This window comes from Hemicordylus capensis, chromosome 1 (assembly GCF_027244095.1).
Source record: "Hemicordylus capensis ecotype Gifberg chromosome 1, rHemCap1.1.pri, whole genome shotgun sequence".
Taxonomy (NCBI): domain Eukaryota; kingdom Metazoa; phylum Chordata; class Lepidosauria; order Squamata; family Cordylidae; genus Hemicordylus; species Hemicordylus capensis.
In genome coordinates this window covers 299,268,333-299,293,847 of record NC_069657.1, presented here as the reverse complement: position 1 = coordinate 299,293,847, position 25,515 = coordinate 299,268,333, and the positions used below count along the sequence as shown (strand labels likewise).

The following is a 25,515-nucleotide window of genomic DNA, read 5'->3' as shown; positions in this document are numbered from 1 at the left end:
GCTCTTGGCAGTCTTCCAAGCCCTGCAGGCATTTTTACCGATCCTGAAGGGATGGGTTGTCCAGATCCAGCTCAATGACATGATGGCACAGGCATACCTCAATCTCCGGGGAGGGATGGCATCCCACAGTCTTTATGCCCTGAGCGTCCAGTTGTGGCACTGGTGCATTCAGCATCAGATTACCCCATTGGCAATACACATCAAAGACCTAGAGAACACCCTGGTGGACGACCTCAGTCGAGTCTTCCTACCGGACTGACAGCATGAATGGGAGCTTCAGACAGATGTCCTGGCCCCACTCTTTGACTTGTGGATGTACCCCACTATAGACCTATTTGCTGGCTCCACGAATGTGAAGCTGCCCCGCTATTGCACCAGAGTGGGCCACAACTGTCACTCTCTGGGGGATGCTTTCCAGCTAGACTGGTCTCAGGAGACACCGTACATGTTTTCCCCACTTCCATTGATACCCAGGATGGTGGCACGCCTACTAGAGGAACCAACCAATGGCATTTTAGTGACGCCATGGTGGCCAAGGCAAACCTGGTTTCCACAGGTACGCAGACTGTCCAGGAATTGCTACCAACACCTGCCTTACCGCCTAGATCTCCTCACACAAGATGGAGGTTGTATTCTCCATCCAGACATTCACACACTCCGCCTGACCACCTGGCAGATAATCTGCTGAATCACATCCTACTTAACCAGCGGAAAATGTCCACACGGCATAATTATATGAGCAAGCGGTGCTGGTTCAAGACCTATGCATGCTCCAAAGGCTTTCTCCCCAAAAGGGCTTCAGTACGGGAGGTCCTGCGATACCTCACAACTCTGAAGGCCAGGGGACTGGCCAATGTCTCAGTGAAAGTTCACCTGTCTGCCTTGTCCTCGCAACATCCAGGGAGTGGGGGAGAATGCTGTTCTCACACCCTTTGAGCAAAGCTTTCCTGAAAGGACTTTCGCATGTTTATCCTCCTATCAAACCGCTGGTAGAACCATGGAGGCTGTCCTTAGTCCTGTCTTCACTTACCCAAGCTCCCTTTGAGCCCATGACCATGTCCACCTTAAGACTGTTGTCATGGAAAACGGCCTTCTTGATTGCTGTCTCTACGGCCAGATGTGTAAGCGAGTTAACCGCCCTACGAGTGGATTCTCCATATACGACCTTTTATCCAGACAAGGCCCGTATGCACCTGGATCCTGGGTTCCTTCCAAAGGTAGTGTCCAATTTTCATCTAAATCAGGACATCATTCTCCTTACTTTCTTCAGGAACCCCACTACTGCCCTGGAACAATCTCTGCATGCCATGGATGTTTGCCAGGCTTTATTGTATTACATGTCATGAACTAAAGACTTTCGCACCTCTACACGACTGTTATATCTTACAAGTGCCCTACTAAGGGCACCCCCATCTCCCGTCAATGTTTTTCGAAATGGCTGGTGGAACTCATCCTGTTTTCTTACAAGATGCAGAACAAAACACCACCAGAAGCAATAAAAGCCCATTCCATCAGGGCACATGCTTCCTCAGCTGCACACCTTTCAGGCGTGACTTTTGAGGACATCTGCAGGGCAGCAACCTGGTCCTCAGAGCCTCCCTTTGTAAAGCACTGTGCCATAGATGTATGTTCTGCTGTGGAGGCCACTTTCGGGAGGAGTGTATTAAATAGCTACTACTGCTCCCGTCCTCCTACTGGAGCTTGCTAAACCCCCATTCTTATGGGCATCGACGGATCTCGATCCAGATAAACAGGTTGCTTACCTGTAACTGATTATCTGGTAGAGATCTGTCGATATCCATAAGACCCTCCCAACCTCCCCTCAGCAGTAGTGTTGCCTCTATGTGTGTACAGGTGTACATGCCCTTGCCATTGACTCTGTCTTTTACCTTTGGATGAACTCATCCATTTATATGGATGGTCATCCTCCGCAGCGGTTGTCCAAGCACTGAGGGACTTCGTGCCATGGGCACGCCTTAAATTGCACGCTCTGTGTGGGGGCATGGCCTAGGCGCTTCGACTAGCTCAGGCATGGCTACCGCATGGCTCCTGTGCAGGCGCAGAACCTTCTTATGGATATCGACGGATCTCTACCAGATCATCAGTTACAGGTAAGCAACCTATTTTTGCTGTGCAGTCAGATGCCTCAGTTTTAGAAATGCTGATGGCTTGAACCTATCTCTGAAGTAAATACAGACAACATGGGATTTTAGAACAGCTTTCACAGGTCTTTTGCGAAATCAAACTGAAATATATTATTACTGTCTTATGTGTTACAAGGCACTAGTGGAAACATCATCTATGAATATAATCTGCATGCAAAGCAAGCTTCCATACAGAAATCAGTTGCATACACCAGCTGTGTGTGAGAAGGCAAATCCTAAATCTAGCTGTCAATGGTGCACACCTAGCATAATTGTTGAATACATTGTCTTCATGGCTCTCTGACAACAAGAAAGGAAGTGGGATACCTGGGCATTTTCCACATTGCACACTGCAACGGTTTCTCAATGTGTCTGCTAAGTGCCCCTCCACATTTCCCTTTTTGACATCATGGTCACCGCGCTGTCACCAGGGTGCCGTCCACATTTCTGATGCCTTTATTTGGGTTTTATTGATGCAGTTTGCCCCTATAACGTTGTAAAACTTGTGCAGGAAAGTACTGTGTTATTCTGTTGTATGAAGCCTTGCCCTGTGTTTGATACATTGCAGTGCAGTGTGGTCTGGATGCTTATTTTCAATCATAAAATAATTTTTATTTGACTGGTGGGGGGATAAAGGAGGGGGCAGTAGGCACTGCTTATGGTGGGGAGGCTCCCTTCCCTCTCATGAGAAATTCTGAGCTGAGGAGTGAACAGCAGCTCCCTCTGACATGCGGGTGAGACTTGAGTGGGCATGAAATTCATCCCACGACGAGACGCCAGCCAGTGATCGGATCAAGATGAGGAGTGAGCAACAGATCTCAAGTATGGTAAACAAGGGATGCAGGGGATGCAGGGGCGAGGAAGAGGGGTGGGAGCCAGCTGGCACTGGGCACCGCCTTTCTCCTTGAAGATCCCTGCTCTAGGCACAGCTGCTCAAAGGCCAGTGCCATGAAGTGAGTGGGAATGTCGCCCAAACTCATGAGGGGGGGGGGCTGGATTCACAGAGGTGCCCAGCAGCAGAGGAGATGATGATGATGATGGAGGAACCAGGGAGCAAAACTGGCATTGGAAGGAGGAGGTGCGAGGCAAGGCACCCCCCCCACCTCTCCACCCCATCCAGCTGTAGCCTGCAGGGAGGCTTGTTGAGGTTTGAGAGCAACCCCCCACTGCCCCCCCCACATCTCCAGATTGCTTCTGCAAAGGGCTGGCCTGCTGGACATTCCCAAAAGGAGACGGGCAAAGTGAGTGTCAGGGCTCCTCCTCCAATTTGGAGAAACCTCTGGCAAGTTTGGGGTGCTATACACATGTGAGACATGAAGTGTTCCAGAGGAGAAGTGACACGAGTTTGGAGGACAGATTCACTTCTGCAAACAGACCACTTACGCTTCCCCCCGCTGGTGCATTTGTGCAAGAACACCGAGAAATCTTTTTTGTTGTTGTTGCAGTCTCTACTCCCAATGCCCCTAGTGGTCATTAGGATAGTTGGTGCAAAACGTTGATGCACTGGAAGTCCATCTCCAACATATGATGGAAAAGTGATGGGTGGAGCTATCTTAAACATTGGCTGATAATGTGTTAGCTTTTTACGGAGACTGTCCTAATGTTCTCTCTTTTGTTGCATACCCTAGCTGTCTTTGCCACACTGGCTGGAAAGGGGCTTTCTGCACAGAGACCATTACCGTGTGCGATCCCGAGCACATCCCACCACATAGGTGCAGCCAAGGTGCCACCTGCATCCCACTGCCGGAAGGATACACTTGCCACTGCCCATTAGGAACCATTGGAGTCAACTGTCAACAAGGTATGGGAGAGACCTTTAATGTGGTATTGCCAGGGTTTGGGGTTTGGGTTTTTGTTGTTGTTTTTGTTAATCTGAATGTTTCTGCTCAGGGAACGTTGGAGGAAGTTTCTCTGAGATTTTTTTTTTAAATGCACATGTATCTCCATTGTCAACCCTAGTTGCTTGCTATCTATCTATCTATCTAGTATAATACATACACACACACACACACACACACACACACGTATCTCCATTGTCAACCCTAGTTGCTAGTCACATAGGGCACAGTTGCACTTTCTCCAATTCAAACCAAACTGAACTGATTTGCAAAACACAGAACTGATTGGCACCAAACTCCAGCACTAGGAGTGAGTAACCTGTGCTTCCAGCACCCCAACACAAATAAATACAAAATGGATAGGTATTCATTTGCTTTGAAAGAAAGTGTGTACTTTTGAGAGAGATACTAGAAGATCCAAGTTCAAATCTTGTCTCTGAAGTAGACAACTTGTGTAGTTTAGGCAAATTACCAGAGGAAATAATTGAATTTTGCTTCACAGGGTTGTTATGGGGATGACAGCAATAAAAATAGTAAATCTTAAAATTTTGCTAACTAAAAAACATTTCATAAATAATAACACAAATTGCCATCACAGAAATATCTTGAATGCTAAAATTTACAATTCAGCCAGTTAGGCCCTTTTCAGTCCCTTTGAATTCAATGGAAGAGAAATATACATTAACTTGTCCATTGAAATCAACAGGTCTAAAAATTGCTTGATTTTAGTTGGATTCATCCACTCTCTGGAGAGCTCCCAAAGCAAATGGGGAAGTCTCTCTCTTCTTTTGGTAAGTGTTAATACGAATGCATTTAAATTTCCCAATTTATTGACTGAATTTCCCCCTAACCCTTTAAAGTATTTGCATACATCATCTCAATCATCTTTAGAACAATCATGTGAAGAAGGCCAGGACTGGGTCATACTAGACATGATGGCAACAGACTCATACACTTCTACCCCAGTCACGTATAAAGAAGCAGGTAGAGTCCATTTTTAAGAGGAAGATGTGGCATGGTGGGTGGGGTGCTGAACCCTCCCTGCGTCTGTCTACCTTTCTGCAACCCCTCCTAGGCACTTCCGTCCCAAAAGGGCTCATTCGTATCAGAGCCCAACTGAGGGGGAAATGATGTCAGGGTATGGAGAATGCTCAGAACCAATCCCTGCACCTCTTTTGTTCTTACAATCAGACCTCAACCCCTTGCATCTACATGACTGGGGCAGACCCACTTTTGAATAAATAGTCATCACATCACAGTCACATCACAACTCTCATTAGTAATGGAGGATCAAGATTTGAGAGTGAGGGTGGGCTTTCAACAGAGAACATCCTATCTCATGCTCCTAACTACAGTATTATAATTATAATTATAGTTCAAATTAATTATTGTAATGGAAATGAATATTGCTGTGGCCCCTGGATTTCTTCTTAAAGGGGCATATATAGTTTGAGTACCCTCTAAGCGGGGGTGTTGCTGTAATTGAGCTGATGGGTTCAAAGAACCCAGGCTTCCCAACTGCCTCCCTCCCTAGTTTCTTCATTATCTCTCTCACTCCAAGGGGTTGCTGGGGAGAGGGGCAAACATGGGCCACCTCTCCCCTAGCTATGCCCCTGCCTCTAAGCCCAGAATAGGATCCAGCTGCACTTCACAGATTAGCAGATAATTGCTGATAACATGATTAATTAGCAGTGCTCTGATCCTTCATGGGTTGTACTTCAAGTACAAATGACTCCTATCTGATCCATGTAACAGAAGGCACACACACACACACAGGTTTTCATGGTTCTTCTCTTAACAAACCTGCGTCAGTGAGTGAAACTTAGGAAAGCATCAGTAGTGAAGTGGCAGCTTTGTAATGAAAAAGCCCACTATGTCTGCTTTAAACTCTTTGACCTCCCTTTCCCCTTCTCCTGGCAGCATCATGAGTTATCATGAGGTTTTTCAAAGTACAACTTCTCCCTTTTTAAGTGACTGGCAAGCTGCAAACAATCCTCTGTTTATCAAGACAAAATATCTCCTTGTCTCCCGATTGATGGCAGGGACAGAAAGAGAAAAGAGAGCAGTGTTGTGTGGCCCGGGAGAGTACGAAATAAAGGGAAGAGAAATCATGGAGTGTAATATCCAAGGAGGAAAGGAACGAGACACATAAGAACAGCACCTGAGGATTGATGACACACAAAGGGCAGGAGAAAAGCAGACCAGCAGCAGGAACCAATTTTGCCAATTGTCCAAGGGCAACAAACAAAAGAAAATGCCCTTACGACAGAGAAAGCAAACCAAAACGTAGCATGCCCAAGGCAGATTAGGACAGAGATGCTCATGACACAGCAGGTTTGAATAATGATTGGACACAGCATGGCTGGAATGAATTGCTGATCATACAGTAGGCTCATCATGATCAGTGCTAAATTATTGTACAAACCAAGGAGGAGTTGCTCTCAAGTCATTATGCCTCTCTGCTGCCACAGCAAGAACTGGACCCTGAGGTCATGGGTTAAACAACTATCACAATCCCACTATGTTGGTGTCATCATGGATGCATCTGGGGCTAATACAGACGGCCTTCAGCACATGCGTTGCGTGTATCAGCTTCCCATTCCTGGCAAGCCATTTATGAACCTAGGAAGCTGCCTTATACTGGGTCAGGCCCTGCCAGGGTCCAACTAGCTCAGTGTTGTCTGCACTACCTGCCAGTGGCTCTCCCAGGTTTCAGGCTCTCCCAGTTGGTTTCATATATTATGGGATCATTTTATGGGATCCCATGTGTTATGGGATGATGATGCATCATGAACTCATTCTGAATGTTTGGCAAATCCCTACAGCTAGATGCTTTGTCAGAACACCAGAGCCAGATTAATCAACTTTTGCTGAAATCCTATGGACACTTACATTAACATGCTTTGAATTGCACTGTTTGCAGCCCTGGATTAACCATTAGGCAAAACAAGCACGTGCTTCGGGCATCAAGGGAAGGGGGGCACCACAGAGTTTCCCCCCTAACTATCATGCCCTTAACTCTTTCACTGCTGGATCAGGTCCAAGGCCCATCTAGTCCAGCATCCTGTTTCACACAGTAGCCCACCAGATGCCACTGGAAGCCTACAGGCAGGGGTTGAGGGCATGCCCTCTCTCCTGCTGTTACTCCCCTGCAACTGGTACTCAGAGGCTGGAGGTGGCCTACAGCCCTCCAACTAGTAGCCAATGATAGACCTCTCCTCCATGAAGTTATCCAAACCCCTCTTAAAGCCATCCAGGTTGTTGGCTGTCACCATATCTCATGGCAGAGAATTCCACAAGTTGATTATGCATTGTGTGAAAAAGTACTTCCGCTTGTTGGTCCTACATTTCCTTGCAATGTATGTCATGGGATGACCCCTGGTTCTAGTGTTAGGTAAGAGGGAGAATAATTTCTCTCTATCCACTTTGTCCACTCCATGCATGATTTTATAGACCTCAATCAAGTCTCCCCACATTTGGCCACCTCACCTCTTACCCCTGCTTCTAGATCATTTATGAATAAATTAAAAAGCACCGGTCCCAGTACAGATCCCTGGGGGACCCCACTTCTTACTTCCCTCCATTGTGAAAACTCTCCATTTATACCTACCCTCTGTTTCCTGTCTTTCAACCAGTTAGCAATCCACACATGTACTTGTCCCCTTATCCCATGACTGCTAAGTTTCCACAGGAGATTTTGATGAGGAACTTTGTCAAAAGCTTTTTGGAAGTCCAGGTATATGATGTCAACTGGATCACCTTGATCCACACACTTGTTGACACTCTCAAAGAAGTCCAAAAGGTTTGTGAGGCAAGATTTCCCTTTGCAGAAGCCATGCTGGTTCTCCCCCAGCAGGGCCTGTTCTTCTATGTGCTTTACAATTTTATCCTTGAGGATGCTTTCCATCAATTTGCCTGGAACTGATGTTAAGCTAACCAGCCTGTAATTTCCCGGATCGCCCCTGGATCCCTTTTTGAAAATTGGTGTTACATTTGCTACCTTCCAATCCTCCAGTACAGAGCCTGATTGCAGGGATAAATTATATATTTTGGCAAGGAGTTCAGCAATTTCACATTTGAGTTCTTTGAGGACTCTTGGATGGATGCCATCTGGCCCTGGCAATTTGTTAGTTTTCAGATTTTCCAGACAGTTTAGAACATCATCTCTTGTCACTTCTATCTGACTCAGTTCTTTAGCCTCCATCCCTGAAAAGTCTGGTTCAGGAACAGGTATATATGCTCTGTATCCTCTGCCATGAAGATGGACACAAAGAACTCATTGAGCTTCTCTGCCACCTCCAGATCCTTCTTAATAATCCCTTTCACTCCCTCAATGTCAATTGGTCCAACCGCCTCCCTGGCAGGTTTCCTGCTTCTGATGTATTTAAAGAAGTTTTTATTATTCCCCTTGATACTTTTATCTAATGTTCCTCAAACTCTCTTTTCGCCTCCCTTATTGCCACCTTGCATTTCACTGCCACACTCAACTTTAGTCGATTTTTTGTAATTGTTTTTATCTGCCGTGTTCGACTTTACTCTGCATTGTTTAAAAAATCTTTTCTTTAGCTCAGTGAGTGACTAAAGTTTCGAGAAACTACTAAACCATATATCTGAAGTAAAAAGTCATTGATTTGCGAAAGATTACTGTAGAGCAGTACAAAATATTTATAAAACTTCATGTAAAAGATGGTCATATGTTATGATGTCTGACCTTGAAGATGAAATATTTTTCTCAATCATTCTTTCTGTTGCGGCTATTTATAAGAAATTATAGGCAGTGGAACTGTTTTGTTTAACCTAGAAGAAAACTTTTTAAAATTTAAATAAATATTAAGGTATAAGTAAATAATTTGCTTGAGTCTTAATGTCTTGTCAGTTAAGCAATGGAGGGGGCCGAGGGGGGGCACCATTGCTGTGCTGTGCCTAGGGCATCAGTTGTCCTTAATCCGGCCCTGACTGTTTGTCATTCCCAAATGTTGCCAACCTCAAGGCGTGCTCTCTCGCGCTCTCTCTCTCTCTCTATCTCTCTCTCTCTCACACACACACTCTTTTCCTCACAGCTGAGAGGGGAAAGAAAACCATCCATAATTAAGCAGCAAGCAGAAGTTCCTTTGTTGCTCGGTGGCCTGACCAGAAATCTCACATTCCAGCAAAATAGGATCAAATTCTTGGGCTGGTGGGATAATGAACCTGGTGCATGGGATCTGCTGTATGCACTGCAAAAACATCCATAGATTCCTTTCACTTATACATGCCAGAGGTTCTGAACAACTTACACAACTATCTAAATGAGTGCATGAAAAATGAAAGCTGCAACTGAAGACATTAACTTCCCCTTGACTGGTGTTCTTGCTGAGGGATAGTGCTATTTCCCAGCAGTTCCTCATGCCCTGGCCTACGAGCGAATGGGGTCAGAATGTCCTCCCTCCCCTTGCCTTGTCAGGCACAGGGCAACTCTTGGTTCTGTTCAGTAATTTGTGCAGGGAGATTGAAATCAATTGTCAGAAAACATCCTAATTCTAAAAGGTACTATTTGGAATGTTGACCCTTTGATTTCACTGGAATTTATTGACATAACAGATTTATGAGGAGGCTATTAAAATGACTTAAATTCAAGTATGCTAACTAAACTGATCTGTGAATTGCAGGCTATGGTCGTGTTCTTAAAAGTACAAGCCAAAAGTACAAACCAACAGTGCAGCTAAAACTATAGGTCTATGAAGGATATGCATATTCCCTAGGACTTCTTGTCTGTAGGATGTACTTCCAACCAAAGATTAATCTAAGGTAGACTGATCCATAAACCGGTTAAATGGGCTAAACCAGCCCTTGGCTTTAAGACAACATATTCACTTCATTAATACTGATACCCTGATCATAATCATACTACTTGCATGTTGCTTTTAAGATTAGTAGCACCACTGTGTAGCACATAAAAGTGGTGTTTAGAACCAATGTGCAAATTATATAAAATGTACAATACTCCGGATTAACTGGCATGTGAATCCCCATTATGGTTCGGTGGCGGATTGAAACAAGAGCTGCTTGAATTGTATGAGGGGCAAGATGCTTACAAGACTAAAATATTGAGCCTTTTCTAACTATCAATGGCTACCAGGCGGGTGGCAGGGAAGGCTGCTGAAACGTACCTTCCCTGAAGACAGCCACTCCTCTGTTGCTGGATGTGCATCGCACACCCAGATGATTCTTCACTGTCCCAGGCAGTGTGGAGGGCCGGAGATAAGGATGTGTTGTCCTGCCCACTGGAACTCCCATAAGGCACCATGAGAGTGCTCGATGCATTGTTGGGATCCCCGCAGCTATGAGTGGGCTAAAAGCAGCCAGCACTGCCCACAATTTAAAAATGGGGCTAAGGGAGCTCTCATTGGCTCCACAAGTGGGTTTGCCACCAAAGCACCGCTGGGATCAGGCATGATCCCATCAGTTCTTACAAGGAGCCAAGCCCAGGTCTTGGTTGCATGGGAGAAAAACCTCATTGTCTTGATATGGTTCACATCCCCATCATGCTTCAGCTAGAACTTTTATTCATGTTAAGTTTGTTATTACTTGAGTGTCAACCTGCTTGTCCAGTGGTTGGAAAGGTTAGGCCTCTTCCCCAGCACAAAATAGTCCAGGTACCATTTTGGAGCAAAAGAGCAGCCAACCTGATACCATCTAGTCTGGTATTATGGCAAACTTCATTTTGAAAAGCACCCAGCAGCAGAGTCATGTGAGAAAAGACATGCAAGCTTCAAAACAAAATGAATAGTGTTTTACTAATTGAGTAAGAGGACTCTGTGGTAACAGAATGGTGGGTATGTGTTAAAATTATTTTTTCCATATAACACAGAAACATCCAACAGCTCTTGAGTATGGTGCAGTCTGGGGAAGTGGCACATGGACTCCATTTGGGTCCTCCCTCCGTTTCTCTCCTGTCCTCATGGACACTGAGCTTCTGAGCCTTACATTGCAATCTAAAACACACATAGTTGGAAGCAAGATTTCACTTTGTGCCACGTGCTTGTACGTCTAATTCCAGAAGTGTAAGCATGTGGCAGAATGCAGCCTTCCTCACCTAGTGTTTCATTTGCAGTTGCGCCTCAGTCCTACACAGTTACCTAGAAGTCCCAAAAACATCAGTAATGCATGCTTAAAATTCCAGTCGTGAAGATGTTTCTGTGGAAGTGAATACTGAGCAACATTTTTTCAGGCCTTTGTAGAGCTTCAGCTCCGATGCAAAACTGACTGTATAAATTCCAAAATCCAACAGTCACTCTACATATTGTGCAGTGCCTCCAACCCTAGGAGACCATAAATTATATTGTCAGGAATTTATCTCTGAAATTCTTTCTAGCCCCACTAATCTTGCCTAACTTCTAGTGATAAGTGAATTCCACCACCACCAGATTTAAAATTTTGAAAATTTAAATTTAAAATTTCAAAAGTTTTGAAAATTGGAAACTAGCTCTACTTATCTCAAACAGAATTCCAACAACATGAGTGCAACAGAAACTAAACAAATCCCCCACCTACCCCTGAGCCCCAAATCCCTGCCCATGAGGCCCTGTAGCCAGCCTTGCCACTCATTTACCACTTATCTGGGCTGGTGACTGCAAAGAGGTCTCACTAGAGGCCTTCCTCCCTGCTGCCACAAGTTCCGCTATGGAAGCACTTGAGATGCCTGGGACCCTGGGAGATGTTTTCTCAGGAAGCCTGATGTTCATGCAAAGGGCTCAGTTGTCCCAGAAAGAACAACATTTCCAAAGGTCTCGCATTGGTGATGCTGTAGCAGCATTTAAAGTACTGGTGAGGAGGAAGACCTCTAGTGAGACCTTTATGCTACCACCAGGCCAGTGAAATGCAACTGAGAGAGTTAGGCAGGCTGGAGAACTTCTCTGGCTCAAATTAAAATCTGAGCTGGAGAACTCACAGGACTGTAGTGCTTGCCTCAAATTGAAGGCAAATTTTCCAAGTTGCTGAAATTTACATTAAAACTATTGTGAATTAACCACTACTAACTTGGCAAAGAGGCACCTTTAATGTGGTAATGCTCTTTATTTAGCAGGGGGAGAGTAACTGGCCCTATCCACCCCCAGCACAGTACCTCAGTGACTGTTGCTATTGTCTATTTTATGCTTCTTTTAAGATTGTGAGCCCTTTGGGGACAGGGTTCCATCTTATTTATATGTGTAAACCACCCGGAGCCATTTTTAGAAGGGTGGTATAGAAAAGGAAGGAAGGAAGGAAGGAAGGAAGGAAATGAATGAATGAATTAGGAAATTATGAACTTCAACAAGACTAATAAGCTCTTTTAGGATGAAGCCAGGTTTGGGTTTTTGTTTTTGTTTTTTTGGTCTTCACTGACATACAATATCATCAGAAAGGATATTTCTTCAAGATGAACAGATTGTTGACCCACAAAATTGGGAGATGGAAAGAATATAAAACAACATGTATAGTATTTTACACTGCAATAGTTAAGAAAGACCAGTCAATAACATGGATTATAAATGTAAATATTAAATTCCCTGCTTTAGAATACCTTTCATCACATTATTGTGTCACATTGAAGTTGTGACAATGATGCCATAATGAAAGGTCTTCTCTAGATGGCAGCATAGGACAATAATGTTGTATGCCTAAAATTACTGTTTGAATGGTTGTATTTACTGCCCCTATAGTTGGGCTGTGTGACCCTCAAGAACATATTTATGCAAGTGGAAAGGGCTTTTGGAAGGAGGGGAGAGAAATGAAAATAGCTTCCCTCTCCTCCCTTGTGCTGGATTGGCAGAGCAATGGGGCATTGTTGCAGGGATGCTAGATGCTCCCTGCGGACCTGCAGCCTTTTCTAATCCAATGTACTGCTTTACATTGTGTCGTCTACTGGTGTATGACATCTTATTTACTTATTTTTCCTATGTAAACCACTTTGAGAAAAGGTTGAAAAGTGATATATGTGACTCAGTGATATATGTGAAAAGTGACTCAGCCTTCCATCCTTCCGAGGTTGGTAAAATGAGTACCCAGAATGTTGGGGGGCAATATGCTAAATCATTGTAAACCGCTTAGAGAGCTCCGGCTATAGAGCGGTATATAAATGTAAGTGCTATTGCTATTGCTATTGCTAGTAGAAGTAGAACAAAGCATGTGTAACTAGGAACAGGTTTATATATACTATAAGATGGTGCGTTTGACTGGATCAGGATTTGCTGACAGAAGAAAAAGCAAGATGTCTCCTCCTTGGGCACCATGTACAGCCTCAGCTAATTCACATCAATATTTCGTGTAAATTATCTTCAGGCAAAGTCAGTTGAAAGAGAAGCTGCCCAACATGGCCAGCCTCAAGTTTCTTCAAGGAAGTGTCACATAAGCATCAAGTGAAATCCAGGACACTTGCACACAATCAGGATGTGGATTAGGACTTAGAAGAGTCCTTACCCCATTCTGCATAGATGGGCAGAGCCTCCATTGGGCTCTGCCACCACTGCTCCCAGATGAGCATGGCAGCAGCAAGCTCAGAGAGAGAACCTTTCCACAATTCATTGCGCAGCCAGAAGGCGGAAAGTCCCATGAGATCAGCAGCTACACTCTGATTGGCCACCAGGGGAAAAGAGGTCGGGCAAGCCCCATCCAAGCCATTTTAAGCAAGTGGTCATAGAGGGGGCTGTGCAGAGAGGCACATTCACAGATCACTCCAAAGATTCATAAATATCTTTGGAGTTTTAGTCGTCTTTCACAAGATTACCGTATTTAATAATCGTGGAAATAATAATTTGTTACTTCTGCTTGCACCATTGACAGCCTACTTTCATGCCAATCAGCAATATATTAATGCAACAACAAAAATGATTAAACATGGAAATATCCTAGAACTTGCTGTACTTCTGCAGTGTCACAGATTACAACAGGATGGCAGTAAGATGCACGGGAGAAGGATTTAGGATCAGGGCTTTAAGCTGTAGAAGAGCAGTACAAATAAGAACATTAGAGTGGCTCTTTATAGGGAGCAGACATACAGGTTACCAGATGGTGTTACCAAAGTTGAACCTGTTGTATTTCACTCACCTTACTAGTCTGAACCCCCTTTTAGCCTACTTTTCTTAAGGAAAGTAAGCTTATGAGATCACCTCGCATTCTAACCTATTTAAACCAAATTTGCTATAGCTGTAGAGACACCTAGGGATACCTTAATGGCGTTATATGTGGTGACGTCATCAACCCCAGTTCAAGATGGCAGACACGTGAACGTTTGAAGTGCATGTGGGTACCGATTTGGACCAAATTTGGTACAGTTGTAGGGACACATACGGACACCTCAAAGGCAGTGTTTGTGATGATGTCATCCTCCCCAATTCAAGATGGCAGATGTATGAATGTTTGAGGTGCAAGTGAGCTAACTCGTGAACTGCCTGATTTGTACCAAGTTAAGTCCAGTTGCAGGGATAGTGAAGGGAAAGTAGGCAAATTAGTTCTTAGCTAATTACTTGTTACAATATCACATTAAATTCTTCTTGGGGCTAATGAAACATGACACAGGAAGTCAATGAATAGACCCTACACTATCTTTTTCTTCATTCCAAAATATCTAGAGACTGCTAATTTGATCAGAAAAGTGGCACTGGGAGGGAGTTTTTAACCTCCTCCATCAGCACCATTTTCCTAATCTCCAATCAAAATCTCACCCTTATTCATTATTATTTATTTAATAGAGGCTGCTATTAGCACCAATGGAAGAGGGTAAAAGAGACAGAGCGGTTTTGTCTAATGTAAAGCTAAAGTGTGCTGTCAAGTTGGTGTCGACTCCTGGCGACCACAGAGCCCTGTGGCTGTCTTTGGTAGAAAACGGGAGGCGTTTACTACGGCCATCTCCTGCACAGTGTGAGATGATGCCTTTCAACATCTTCCTTTATTGCTGCTGCCTGATATAAGGTGTTTCCCATAGCCTGGGAAACATACCAGCGGGGATTCAAACCGGTAACCTCTGACTTGCTAGTCAAGTCATTTCTCCACTGCACCATTAGGTGGCTTTTGTCTAATGTAGATAATAGCAATTTGGAGAACAGCCATTTCCACTGGAAAATCAAGGTGGAAAAGGTTAACACACAGTTCCCCCAGCAATGCTGCCCCAATCCAATCTTCCCCCTCCTCCGTAGCTGCTTTATAGTGTTTTTTTGTTTTGTTTTTTAAAAAACACTGTTGGAAGATCCATTGGTATTGTGTGCCATTTGGCCTTTCCTGTATGGCTTCAAGATTCCTGGGAGACCCTGGCAAAGGAAAGGTCACAACCTTGGTGATTAAGCAGGTTATCAAATGGATTCTTTGTAATCAAGTTGTAGAAGGCAATGTCCTCGGAGCACCAAGAAGTATTTTGGGACTCGAGGTGTATGAGAATTACCTAGAGAGAGAGGCAGTCATGACAACAGCAATAGAGAGGACTGGAAGGTGAACTGGAATGTACTGTAAGGCACTTCACAAAGAATAATGAACACTAAAGGGAAAGAGGAATGTATTTCAGCAACAGCACTGGCAAAGTCAACACGTTCCCCCGACACTAATTGGTCCAGTGGGATTTACACTTTAAACTCTTCTTATATTTAGAGATGTGCTGGTATCGTCAAAGCATTTGTTTCTGAGCACGTCCCATTATTTTGAAAAGAGAAGGGAGAAAACCTTTGCTTTAAAAATCTACTCGCATGCATCACATCTCTTATAACAGCATCACGTTACACCTTGTCGCCCAGCCAGCAACACAGCTTTATCATGCACATTTAAAGAAGTAACTTTTGGGGGGCCTGATAGATTTTCTGTGGAGTATTACAAGTAGATCTAGTTTCCTGGATCCAATTTCATTGGAAGTCTATGATGACACTTTTCTTAATAAGTATTTCCCTCCTTCCTTTGATGAGGCATATATAACTGTTCTCCTTAAGCTCAGTAAAGATCTTGGTTTATGTACTAGCTATAGAACTATTTCTTTGTTAAATGTTTATTTATTTTATTTATTAACATATTTTTATACTGCCCAAAACTCACGTCACTGGGTGGTTTACAACAAGATACAAACAAAAGTAAAACATTAGTTAAAAACAAAAACAAGAAATTTAAAACACAACAATTTAAAAATTTTAAAACAATATTCTAAGAACATTAAAACAATCAAAACAATATCAGTTAAAAGCCTGGGTGAACAGGTGTGTCTTTAAAGACTTTTAAAAAGTTGTCAGAGATGGGGAGGCTCTTATTTCACTAGGGAGCGCATTCCAGAGAAGTACCGTTCCTGAGTAGCCAGCCACCAGACGAGCTGGTGGCAAATGCAGATGGACCTCTCCTGATAATCTCAATGGGCGGTGGGGTTCATGATGAAGAAGACATTCTCTTAAATACCCAGGGCCCAAGCTGTTTAGGGCTTTATAGGTTATAACCAATACTTTGTACTTTGCCCGGAAACATATCAGCAGATATGTTGACACTTGACACTAAATGTTGACACTAAGATATTGATAGCTATGCTGGTGCATAGAGTGCAGACTGTGATCCCTACTATTATTCATCCGGTCCAGACAGGGTTTATATCTGGCCATCAAGGATCAGATAATATTAGATTGTTGATTGATGTACTAGCCTTATCCTCAGATAAGCAAGTCCTAGCAGCTATCATTTATTTAGATGCAGAGAAGGCATTCAACACAGTCCATCTGGGGTTCTTGAAACATGTTTTGGTTAAATTTTGATTTCCACCAAGTTTTGTTATTTGGGTTAATATGCTATATATGGCTCCTTATTCACTAGTCATCACCAATGGGCTATTGTCCCCTTCATTCAGGCTTGGATGGGGCACATGTCAGGGATATCCTCTGTCTCCTCTTTTTTTCAACATGGTGTTATAACAGCTTGTGCTGTTATAGACTGATAACACAGAGGATATTTGATTTTATATGCAGATGACATTTTATGTTTTATTAATAAACCAGAAGTCTCAATTCCTAATCTTATTTCTTTAGTTCAAAAGTATGGTAATTTGTCAGGTTACTCCATAAATTGGGGTATATCATACTTGATGCCTTTAAGTTCTACAGATTATCCTAATGAGTGTAGGGTTTGGGGTTTTAGGTGGGGTCCAGAGTCTCTTGTGTATTTAAGTACAGTAGTCTCTAGGAAGCTTTCTCAGTTAATTTAAACGTTTCCCAATTTTTGGTTCAAACGAAAAATGATTGGATCGTTTATGTTGAGTATTTGGGGCAAAATAAGTGTGATTAAGATGAATTTAACACTGAGGCTCATATATGAGGAGAAACATAACCATGTACTGGGCTCCTTGGAGGGATATAAAATAAACAAACAAGCAAATAGGTCTTCCACTTCTTGTACCTTCACATTTTAAGCAAGTCTATTAATGACTTTGTATGGCAAGGACACCCACTTAGATTTTCACTTTGAAAACTCCAACTACCCATTGAAAAAGACAGGTTTAATTTTTCACTTTTTCAAGCTTATCACTGGGCCTTTGTTCTATATTCAGTTCTTGGGTGGAACAATGAACCTCAGGTTTTGGCCATGCCTGAGGCAAAACTCAATTCCCTACGAAGAATGCAAGTGGAGGAGAAGTTCAAGGAATTACACTGTGCCAGATCCACCTGGATTGTTCAATGGTCATATCTGACCTATGTATGTCAAACATAAGAAGCTAATGGAAGACCTTGATGTTGACATAGTTCAGTTGAATAGAACAAAATTGAGGGAGGAGCTCTTTAATGAAGTCTATGAACATATCTGGAACAGCATGGAAGAACTTTTCAAGATGCTGAACTAGGCAACCAGCTGGTGGATTCTTGAAGAGCCACCTGTTCAGTAACTTATTTTTTACACATGCCTGACTTGGCAGTAAAGTTCCAACTGCCAAGTTCCAATTTGATTCCACTGAAACCTTGGTAGGTGCTGGGTTTATTATTTGTTCGTGGATCTAGGTCTTTATCGGTGTTTAGCCAGAAGACGTATCTAGATAATTTTGTAGTCTAGACATGGTTTTGATTCTTTCTTGCATAAAAAGCTTCTGTTGTGGGAGAATCCCTGCTGGAAGACTGCTAACTGGGCCCCCGACAGCTTCATTATATTAGATCAACTGATCTTTTTTGAAGCAGTTTTTAAATATTTTGAAACTTTGAGAGATGAGTTTGATGTACTGCTAAATGCTAGCTGGCAGTTTCTTCAGCTAAAATATTTATCATCACGGTTTTTGGTCCTGATGCAATTGCAGCTTCTGTAATTCAGTTTCTGTTATTCGACCTAGAACATTTGTTGGATGTCCCTAAGCCTGTAACTTTGCTCTATCCAAAGCTTAAAGACACTGATAGAACTGATAGATGATATCAAAGATCTTTGGAACAGTGAAACATGCCTCTTTGGATCTCAAATTGAGGCTAATACAGCAGCAACATTTATTCAGTGTTTATTGGACTCCCCAGAAAATGTTTAACAAGATGTAACAATCTCTAGATGTTGGAGGTGTAATCTGTATGCGGGTACACTTGCGCATATGGTTTAGTTCTGTCCGTTTATTGTGTCATTTTGGTGAGAAATCCATAAGGTTGTTAACATGACTCTGCAGCAATCATTGCCTGTCAGGAACATTCACGTGTCATTGTGGTACATCCCAAGCACATAGAATCTAGCATGGAATCTAGCATCAAGAATTGTGGATTCTTCATGCATGGGTGTGTGTGTGTTGCCAAAAGGATTACAATACTGCACTGGAAGGACAAATTTTCTCTTGAATTGCAACTTTGGATAACTGACATGCATTCCTTGTCAACATCTGAACTGGCCTTTTTCTGACAGGAAGGTAAAGAGGAATTTTCAGAAATTTGGTCAAATTTAATGAATGAATTGTTTACGTGGTGGTGGTGGGGGGAGATCCTTAGAAGAATATGGTTATTTCCCCCCTTCTCCCCCCACTCTGGTAGGTTGTATTTTATGTTAAAGTTCTGCTTAAGGGATACTTTTTATTTTATTTTTCAGTTATTTATTTATATCTGTGAAAACTGATTTGGAAACATTCATTGAAAAGCAGTATATAAATATCCATCATATTTGTATTCATATACACATATATAATTGCTATCCTCGATTATGTGATATGCACTGCTGTAATCTTATTGAAATAAAAGGAAGAGGAAAAAAACTTTTGAGGAGTTAATTATTAACATTTTCTGGGTTAAGCTCTGAAGCATTCTGTTACTGCTTTTAATCTGTAAAAAGCAAAAGGAAAAATATATTTCACAAATGTAAAGATTTTTTTTAACTACCTTCACAACATGTTTACTAACAATTGATATGGACATTGCTTTTGAGCAAGGGTTGCAGATATGAGGGGTCATTCTTCTGAACCCTGCAAATTCAGTTGTGTCACCACTTGGACATTATTAGTGTGGATTTAGAAAAGTGAGCAATTCTTGATTCAATTCAGTTTCAAGGTACTTGAAATTGAAGCACACAATTCAATTTCGACACTATATACCAATCTGCCTTGTTGTCACCATCGTCGTCGTTCCTCTTTGCCTTTTCTGTTAAAGTTCATCTCCCAGTAGGGAGATGCTTGCATGAAAGCGGACATCTACATATGCAGCAGGGGCATGTCTACATCCACATCAGGGCCCCATTTAGGAACTGGATCAAGGACCATTAGATGTGGCACAAAGCTAGTTGCCCTACTCTAGAGCTGTGTGAACTGATTCTATTTAAACATACTATAAAATAGCCTATTTGGAGCATGGTATTCTCTCTTTCTGACTAAATTTAATTACTTCATTTGGGAGCATCTCTCTGTCATTTTTGCATATAGAAAGGTTGCATGCATTTCACCCAGGGCAAGGGGAGAAAATGGTATCCCATCAGTTTCACTGTTGCTTTATGGGAAGACTATGACCTAGTTGCACAACCAACTGGGCACACAGTAGCTGTGGAAGAGTCTGCATGTGCCAGCATCCAACTCTTGGCAAAGAAGAATGCATCCACTTCCACAAGCTGAATTCAGATTCTAGCACTTGCAATAATTTGCAGTTGCATGGTAAATGCTAAATCCTGCATACAGTGATGGATACACACAACTGGCTTGCCCTGGGCTTTCATAAGCTTCTCAAAAAGGTACACAGAATTAGGCAGGAATAATGTGTTAATTTAAGAGCTTCATTTCAGTCTTCTAGTCAGATGTAGGTCATAATGGTGAGAATCTATTGCACTTTTGATATCACGGCTAAAACAATGACGCATCAACCACTATTAGAAAATGATTTACTTTCCTGCTTTGTTTTCTAGCCCTAACCATAAGTGATGCATCTTTCAGTAGCAACAAGTCCTCATGGATGTCATTTGATTCCTTTAACATACGACGCAAGGTTCACATCCAACTGCAATTCCGGCCCCTTTCAACAGAAGGCATCCTCTTCTATACTGCCCAGCACTTGAGTCCACGATCAGGTAAGGGGCACTGCCTGGACTTGCACTATATGATAAACCCCAATTTAGTCGGAGAGTGAGCAATATGGCTGTAGTGCACTCTTGACAAACTCTGGTTCAGGTCAGTCAGGATTATTACTGTTCGAGCAGTAATATTGTAGAATCTGCATACAAGCATTGTCCTAGCCTGTCCCTTTGAAGTCAATGTGCCATCTTGAAGACTGCTAGACAAAGGGATGGGTAATAAGTGCCTATTCCTACTTTGTAAGTGGAAAACGTGAGGATCTGCAGGCCCTGGTCTACTTTAAATCGGCCATTGAGCACCCTCAAGAACACACAAGTATGTACTGCCTTGATGAAACCCATATAGGCAAAAAAGCACATATGCCAGGGCACACAGGCATGCACATTCCTTTCTCTTACACACATATCCTCATTAATTCAGCATCTTAACCAGATCAGGTGAGATTATGGGGAATTAGTCACACAGCAATGGAAAATGCCACTACTGGAAACAGAAGAGAGGGGCTCCCCTTTTTTCCACATAGTTTTCAGTTCCCTCAAGAGACCCTAGTTCCCCTTCCCAAGGCCAGGTCCTGCCTGTATCCCATTACCTGGCTAGCACAACCTGCAGAGAGGAATCTGGGGCCAGATTTTAAAAAAAACCAAACCAGATAAAGCAGAAATTAAATGACAGCATGAGTAGGGGATAGATACAAGAGAAGATAAACTAGACAGATTTGGACTGATGAAAGGCCCAGGAGTATTCTTAGCAGCAGCCAAAAGAAATGAAAGGGGTTTCTGTTGCCTAGTTTACAAAGCACCTTATGAAAAGCCTTTCCTTGGTGTTATGTAAGCCTTAACAATTCCTTTTGCCAGTTATGTAAGCCTTAACAAATGCTGCTCGCACCACCAGCTGATTAGCACTGTGAAGGGTGACGGCATATCTTCAAATTGCTAGATCATGGCAACAGCACTGGTTATAGTGCATTCACTGCTAGGACTAAACTCTAGGGAAATTTCTGAACTGGCTCTAAGGCGATAGATTCCATCCAGGATTAAATATGTTAATGATAAAAGAAACCAGACCCAACCCTTATCCTATCCTTGCCACTTTACAAAAGTTATTTCCTCCCCACTATTACCTTATTTTAGCCTAGTTGGTGAGGCCTGTTGTTGAGCAGGCAAAGTCGTTTTGCATAGATTACACAGATAGTAAAGTTCAAGAAATTAAATATATGTAACAGATTTTTTAATAAGGTTGCAAAAGGAAAGCAAAAGAATAGTTTAAAATGTGTAGGATTTCAACTTCAACCATTATTCATTGAACTGAATAATTACCATATATGGTAAATTTGAGTCATAATAATTTTGAATCAGAGAAATATATTCTGCCTTTCTTGGGCATGATGCAATTTTTGAATTATTGAGTGTTAAACATCCATTTAGAACAAATTTAAAATAGGATTATATTCAGAATTATTCTAAAAAAATAAAAATAAACTAAATCTTTTCCCCAGCATATACCAGTGTAAAAAGGAGTCCATTCAGCTAATTTCAGTGGCAGGATTGTGTATGCAAAATTTGATATCTGTAGGTAACTGGGAAGTAAGACTTTTTGTCCCACACACCCACACACTCTTTCAAATATCTAATAGATCCTAGAAGACTTGCACCACTTCTGTGTTCTGAACCAGTCCTGCACAACCTGCAACCCACCAAGGTGAATACAACCTACTAGTCATGTGTGATGGCACATGAAGGGCTTGACAAATCTCCTATTCTTGCTTGCTTTCCTTGAACTATAAAATGAGTGTGGAGTTGCCAAGCTCCTGCCAGGGCAGAATGCATGGCTGGTGGGCTCTTTGACACGGTAGGTCACAAGTTGTGCAGTGAATTCTTGTCCTCTACAATGTCAAGGCCACTGTCTAGTTACTAGTGCTTTGTCAATGAACATTTTAGCAACTCGTGGAATGCTAAAGCCTCTTCTTTTCCCTTCTCTTCCATAGGCGATTTCCTAAGCATCTCTTTAGTTAATGGATATGTACAACTGCGCTACAACCTTGGAGACAGAACAGTAATCTTGCAGACTTTTCAAAATATAGATATTGCAAGTAATATGTGGTATTTAATTAAAGCAGGAAGAGTTGGTAATGAAGGCTACCTAGAGCTTGATGGTATCAATATAACTCAGAAAGCTAGCAATGGAATGACTGCCCTAGACACACACACAGATTTCTATGTAGGAGGGGTATCTGCTTTAAATCTGGTTAACTCAATGGCAATTGAGAATGAGCCTACTGGTTTCACTGGCTGCATTCGAGAGGTTCTAGTAAATAACAAAGAACTAAAACTGACTGAGAAGGAAGCTAAAGGAGGTTCCAATATAGGTGACTGTGACGGAACTCCTTGTGGGTACAGTGTGTGTAAAAATAATGGAAAATGCAAAGTTGAAAACTCAAGGTTTTCTTGCTTGTGCTCTAAGCACTGGATGGGGAAGATATGTGAGCAATCTATTTACTGTGTACATAATAGGTGTCTACATGGAGGCATTTGCATACCCGATCACATTTTATTTTCATACACTTGTGCATGTAGACTTGGCTGGTCAGGCAGACACTGTGAAAAACAAATCTCATTTTTTACTGCAGGGTTTACAGGTAATTCATTCATCAAATACAGAGACCCCAACTATAAAAAAAGGGACCTCAGGTTCACTAGAATCTCTTTCAATTTTACCACTATTCAGTCAGAAGGGTTAGTAATATGGTTAGGAAAAGCAGAGAATGAAGACAATGATTTCCTTGCTGCTGGTCTTGCTAATGGAATGCTAAAAGTTATAGTTAATCTTGGGGAAAGAATTTCTGTCCCCCTTATTCACCAGAGAAAGTCTCTATGTTGCAAGAATTGGCATTTTGTCACCATTGCACAAAACAAGACTCTCATTAAAGTATACCTTGATGATGAGCTAGTTCTCTTTGAAGATCTAGATCCACACAAAAAATACACTGCTCTAAATTATGGTAGCATTTGCTATTTGGGTGGATTTGGACTTGGTAGAAGAGTCAGCACGGTCACCAATGGACTTTTTAATGAGGGGCTAATTGGTAAAATTAAAGATGTTGTACTCTTTCGAGATTCTAAGAAGATCACACTAATCAAGGCAGAAGGCTATAATGTTTATAGTGGGGATAAGGATTAACTGAAGGTCTTCAGGAGAAATAAAGTACAGTGGTCCCTCTACTTACTAAATTAATCCGTTCCGAATGCACATTTGTAAGTCGAAAAATTCGTAAGTCGAAAAGCGGTTTCCCATAGGAATGCATTGGGAACGGATTAATGCGTTCCGGAGCCTAGAAAAAAGACCCAGACCCCCAGTAAGGCTTGCAAACTGCACAGGAACATTTCTTTTCAAGAATAAACAGGCAGTAAACAGGCAGGCAAGTCAAGGAAGCCGCATGTAAAATTCATAAATCGAGGAAACCCCATCTAAAAATTTGTAAGTCGAGGAAACCCCATCTAAAAATTTGTAAGTCGAAAAAACCGCATCTAAAACCGGATCTAAAACTGCCGTTTGTAACTCGAAAAATACTTATGTCGAGTAGTTTGTAAGTCGAGGGACCACTGTACTCCTTAGGAAAGGTATAAAATATGAAGTTCTACATACTGTGCATGCACCACAAGAAGAAGAAACTAGAAGTCTGCCTCCAAACTGGCTGTTTAATTCAAATCAGTATGAAAAATTCCACCCTACCATCACTTCTCACTATTTGTTGGCTTGTTGGTACCTTAGGTTGCTTACAGTCACAATAGGCAAAATCCCATCAGGACCAAGTCTCTATATCTAGCACCCTATGCCCCCCTTTACGTTTCCCCTTACCTACTTTGTTCTTAACTGTGATACAGAGACCCTTCTGTCTCTAAGTCCTCTGTACATTTTGCCTGAGTCGTATTTCTTTCTTAGCTCCTCCTCTCTTCAACTACATGTTTCCCATCCATTGTTTCTTCAGGTCATTCCTTTTCAGTCACTGTCTACATTGCCTAATTTTAAGGCCAGAGTCCCTGGCATCTTTGCCCATAGTAAAACAGCCCCTAATCTTAAATGCTGTAAAACATTTTCAGATTACTCCCTTGTCTTGGTTTGCTTTCCCCATGTTCTTCTCCTAAAGCCTCACTCCACACCTGCCCTTCCTCCATTCCACTGCCTACTCTGAAACCTTTCTTCTGTCTCCTTGTTTAAGGGCTCTCTGTCCCTTAGTGCCCCTTCCTCTGGGACCGCTTGCTCAGACATGTCATATTTTAAGGTTTTCATCTGAACCAGACAGCGTTTTCCTCCCTCCAGATTGCAAAACATTTGTCAGAACTGGACATTCCAAGACATCACATCAATTCAAGCAGTGCCAAGGCTTCACTGCCACAAGCACAATATAATATAGATTTGAGGCTCTTCTTCAGAAATGGCAAATCAAAATTATTCTTGAAAACTACTAGCAAATAGTTGAGAAAAGATAATTTTCATTTACGTTAATGTAAACAAATTTAGATATTATTTTGCAAATAAAAAGATTATATTTTCTTTTGTAGCTTTATATCCAGTGAACCATTAAGTAAGTCTATCTTGATGAAAGTAATTTTCAACATAGTATACAAATCTGTTAGCATCTTTCTCATATACATTTGCCTCTTAAGTTTCAGAATGTAATTAAAAATGTAATCAAAAAATAAATGCCAAATAAATAAGAAATACAGCAGTAAAGAAAATGTGTATTTTTGTTGATTGTTACAAAACTACATTTTGGGTGGGGGGTGGTCGTTAAAATACAGCTTCTGCTAAAAGTACTTCCATTATTATTATTAACAATATTGTCAGAAGCAAGCCCTTTTTCATGCCATATGGAAAAAAAACAACCCTCAAGAAGAACTAACAAAGACTGAAGAAGAAAAAAGGTTGGATGTTTAAAGTGTTATTAAGGGTGCTTTTGAAGAAGGGAATAGAATAGAAGCACCAACATATATATGTTCACAAAATATTAGTTTTTATCTCCAATCCTCATACCACAACACTGATGTAGAAAATACAC

The 25,515-nt window shown here is 42.0% G+C and overlaps 1 protein-coding gene across 2 annotated transcripts in view; it reads left to right on the top strand.

The window, feature by feature from the left end:
* Nucleotides 1-25,180, top strand: part of LOC128340819 (protein eyes shut homolog) — a 130,526-nt gene extending 105,346 nt beyond the window's left edge. For both annotated transcript variants that reach the window (XM_053286547.1, XM_053286548.1), the window contains 3 exons: nucleotides 3,773-3,945; nucleotides 20,294-20,455; nucleotides 22,444-25,180. In XM_053286547.1, coding sequence (XP_053142522.1) covers nucleotides 3,773-3,945; nucleotides 20,294-20,455; nucleotides 22,444-23,636 — 1,528 coding nt within the window. In that variant the 3' untranslated portion in view covers nucleotides 23,637-25,180. The remainder of the gene's footprint in view (nucleotides 1-3,772; nucleotides 3,946-20,293; nucleotides 20,456-22,443) is intronic.
* The last annotated feature ends 335 nt before the right edge of the window (nucleotides 25,181-25,515 follow it).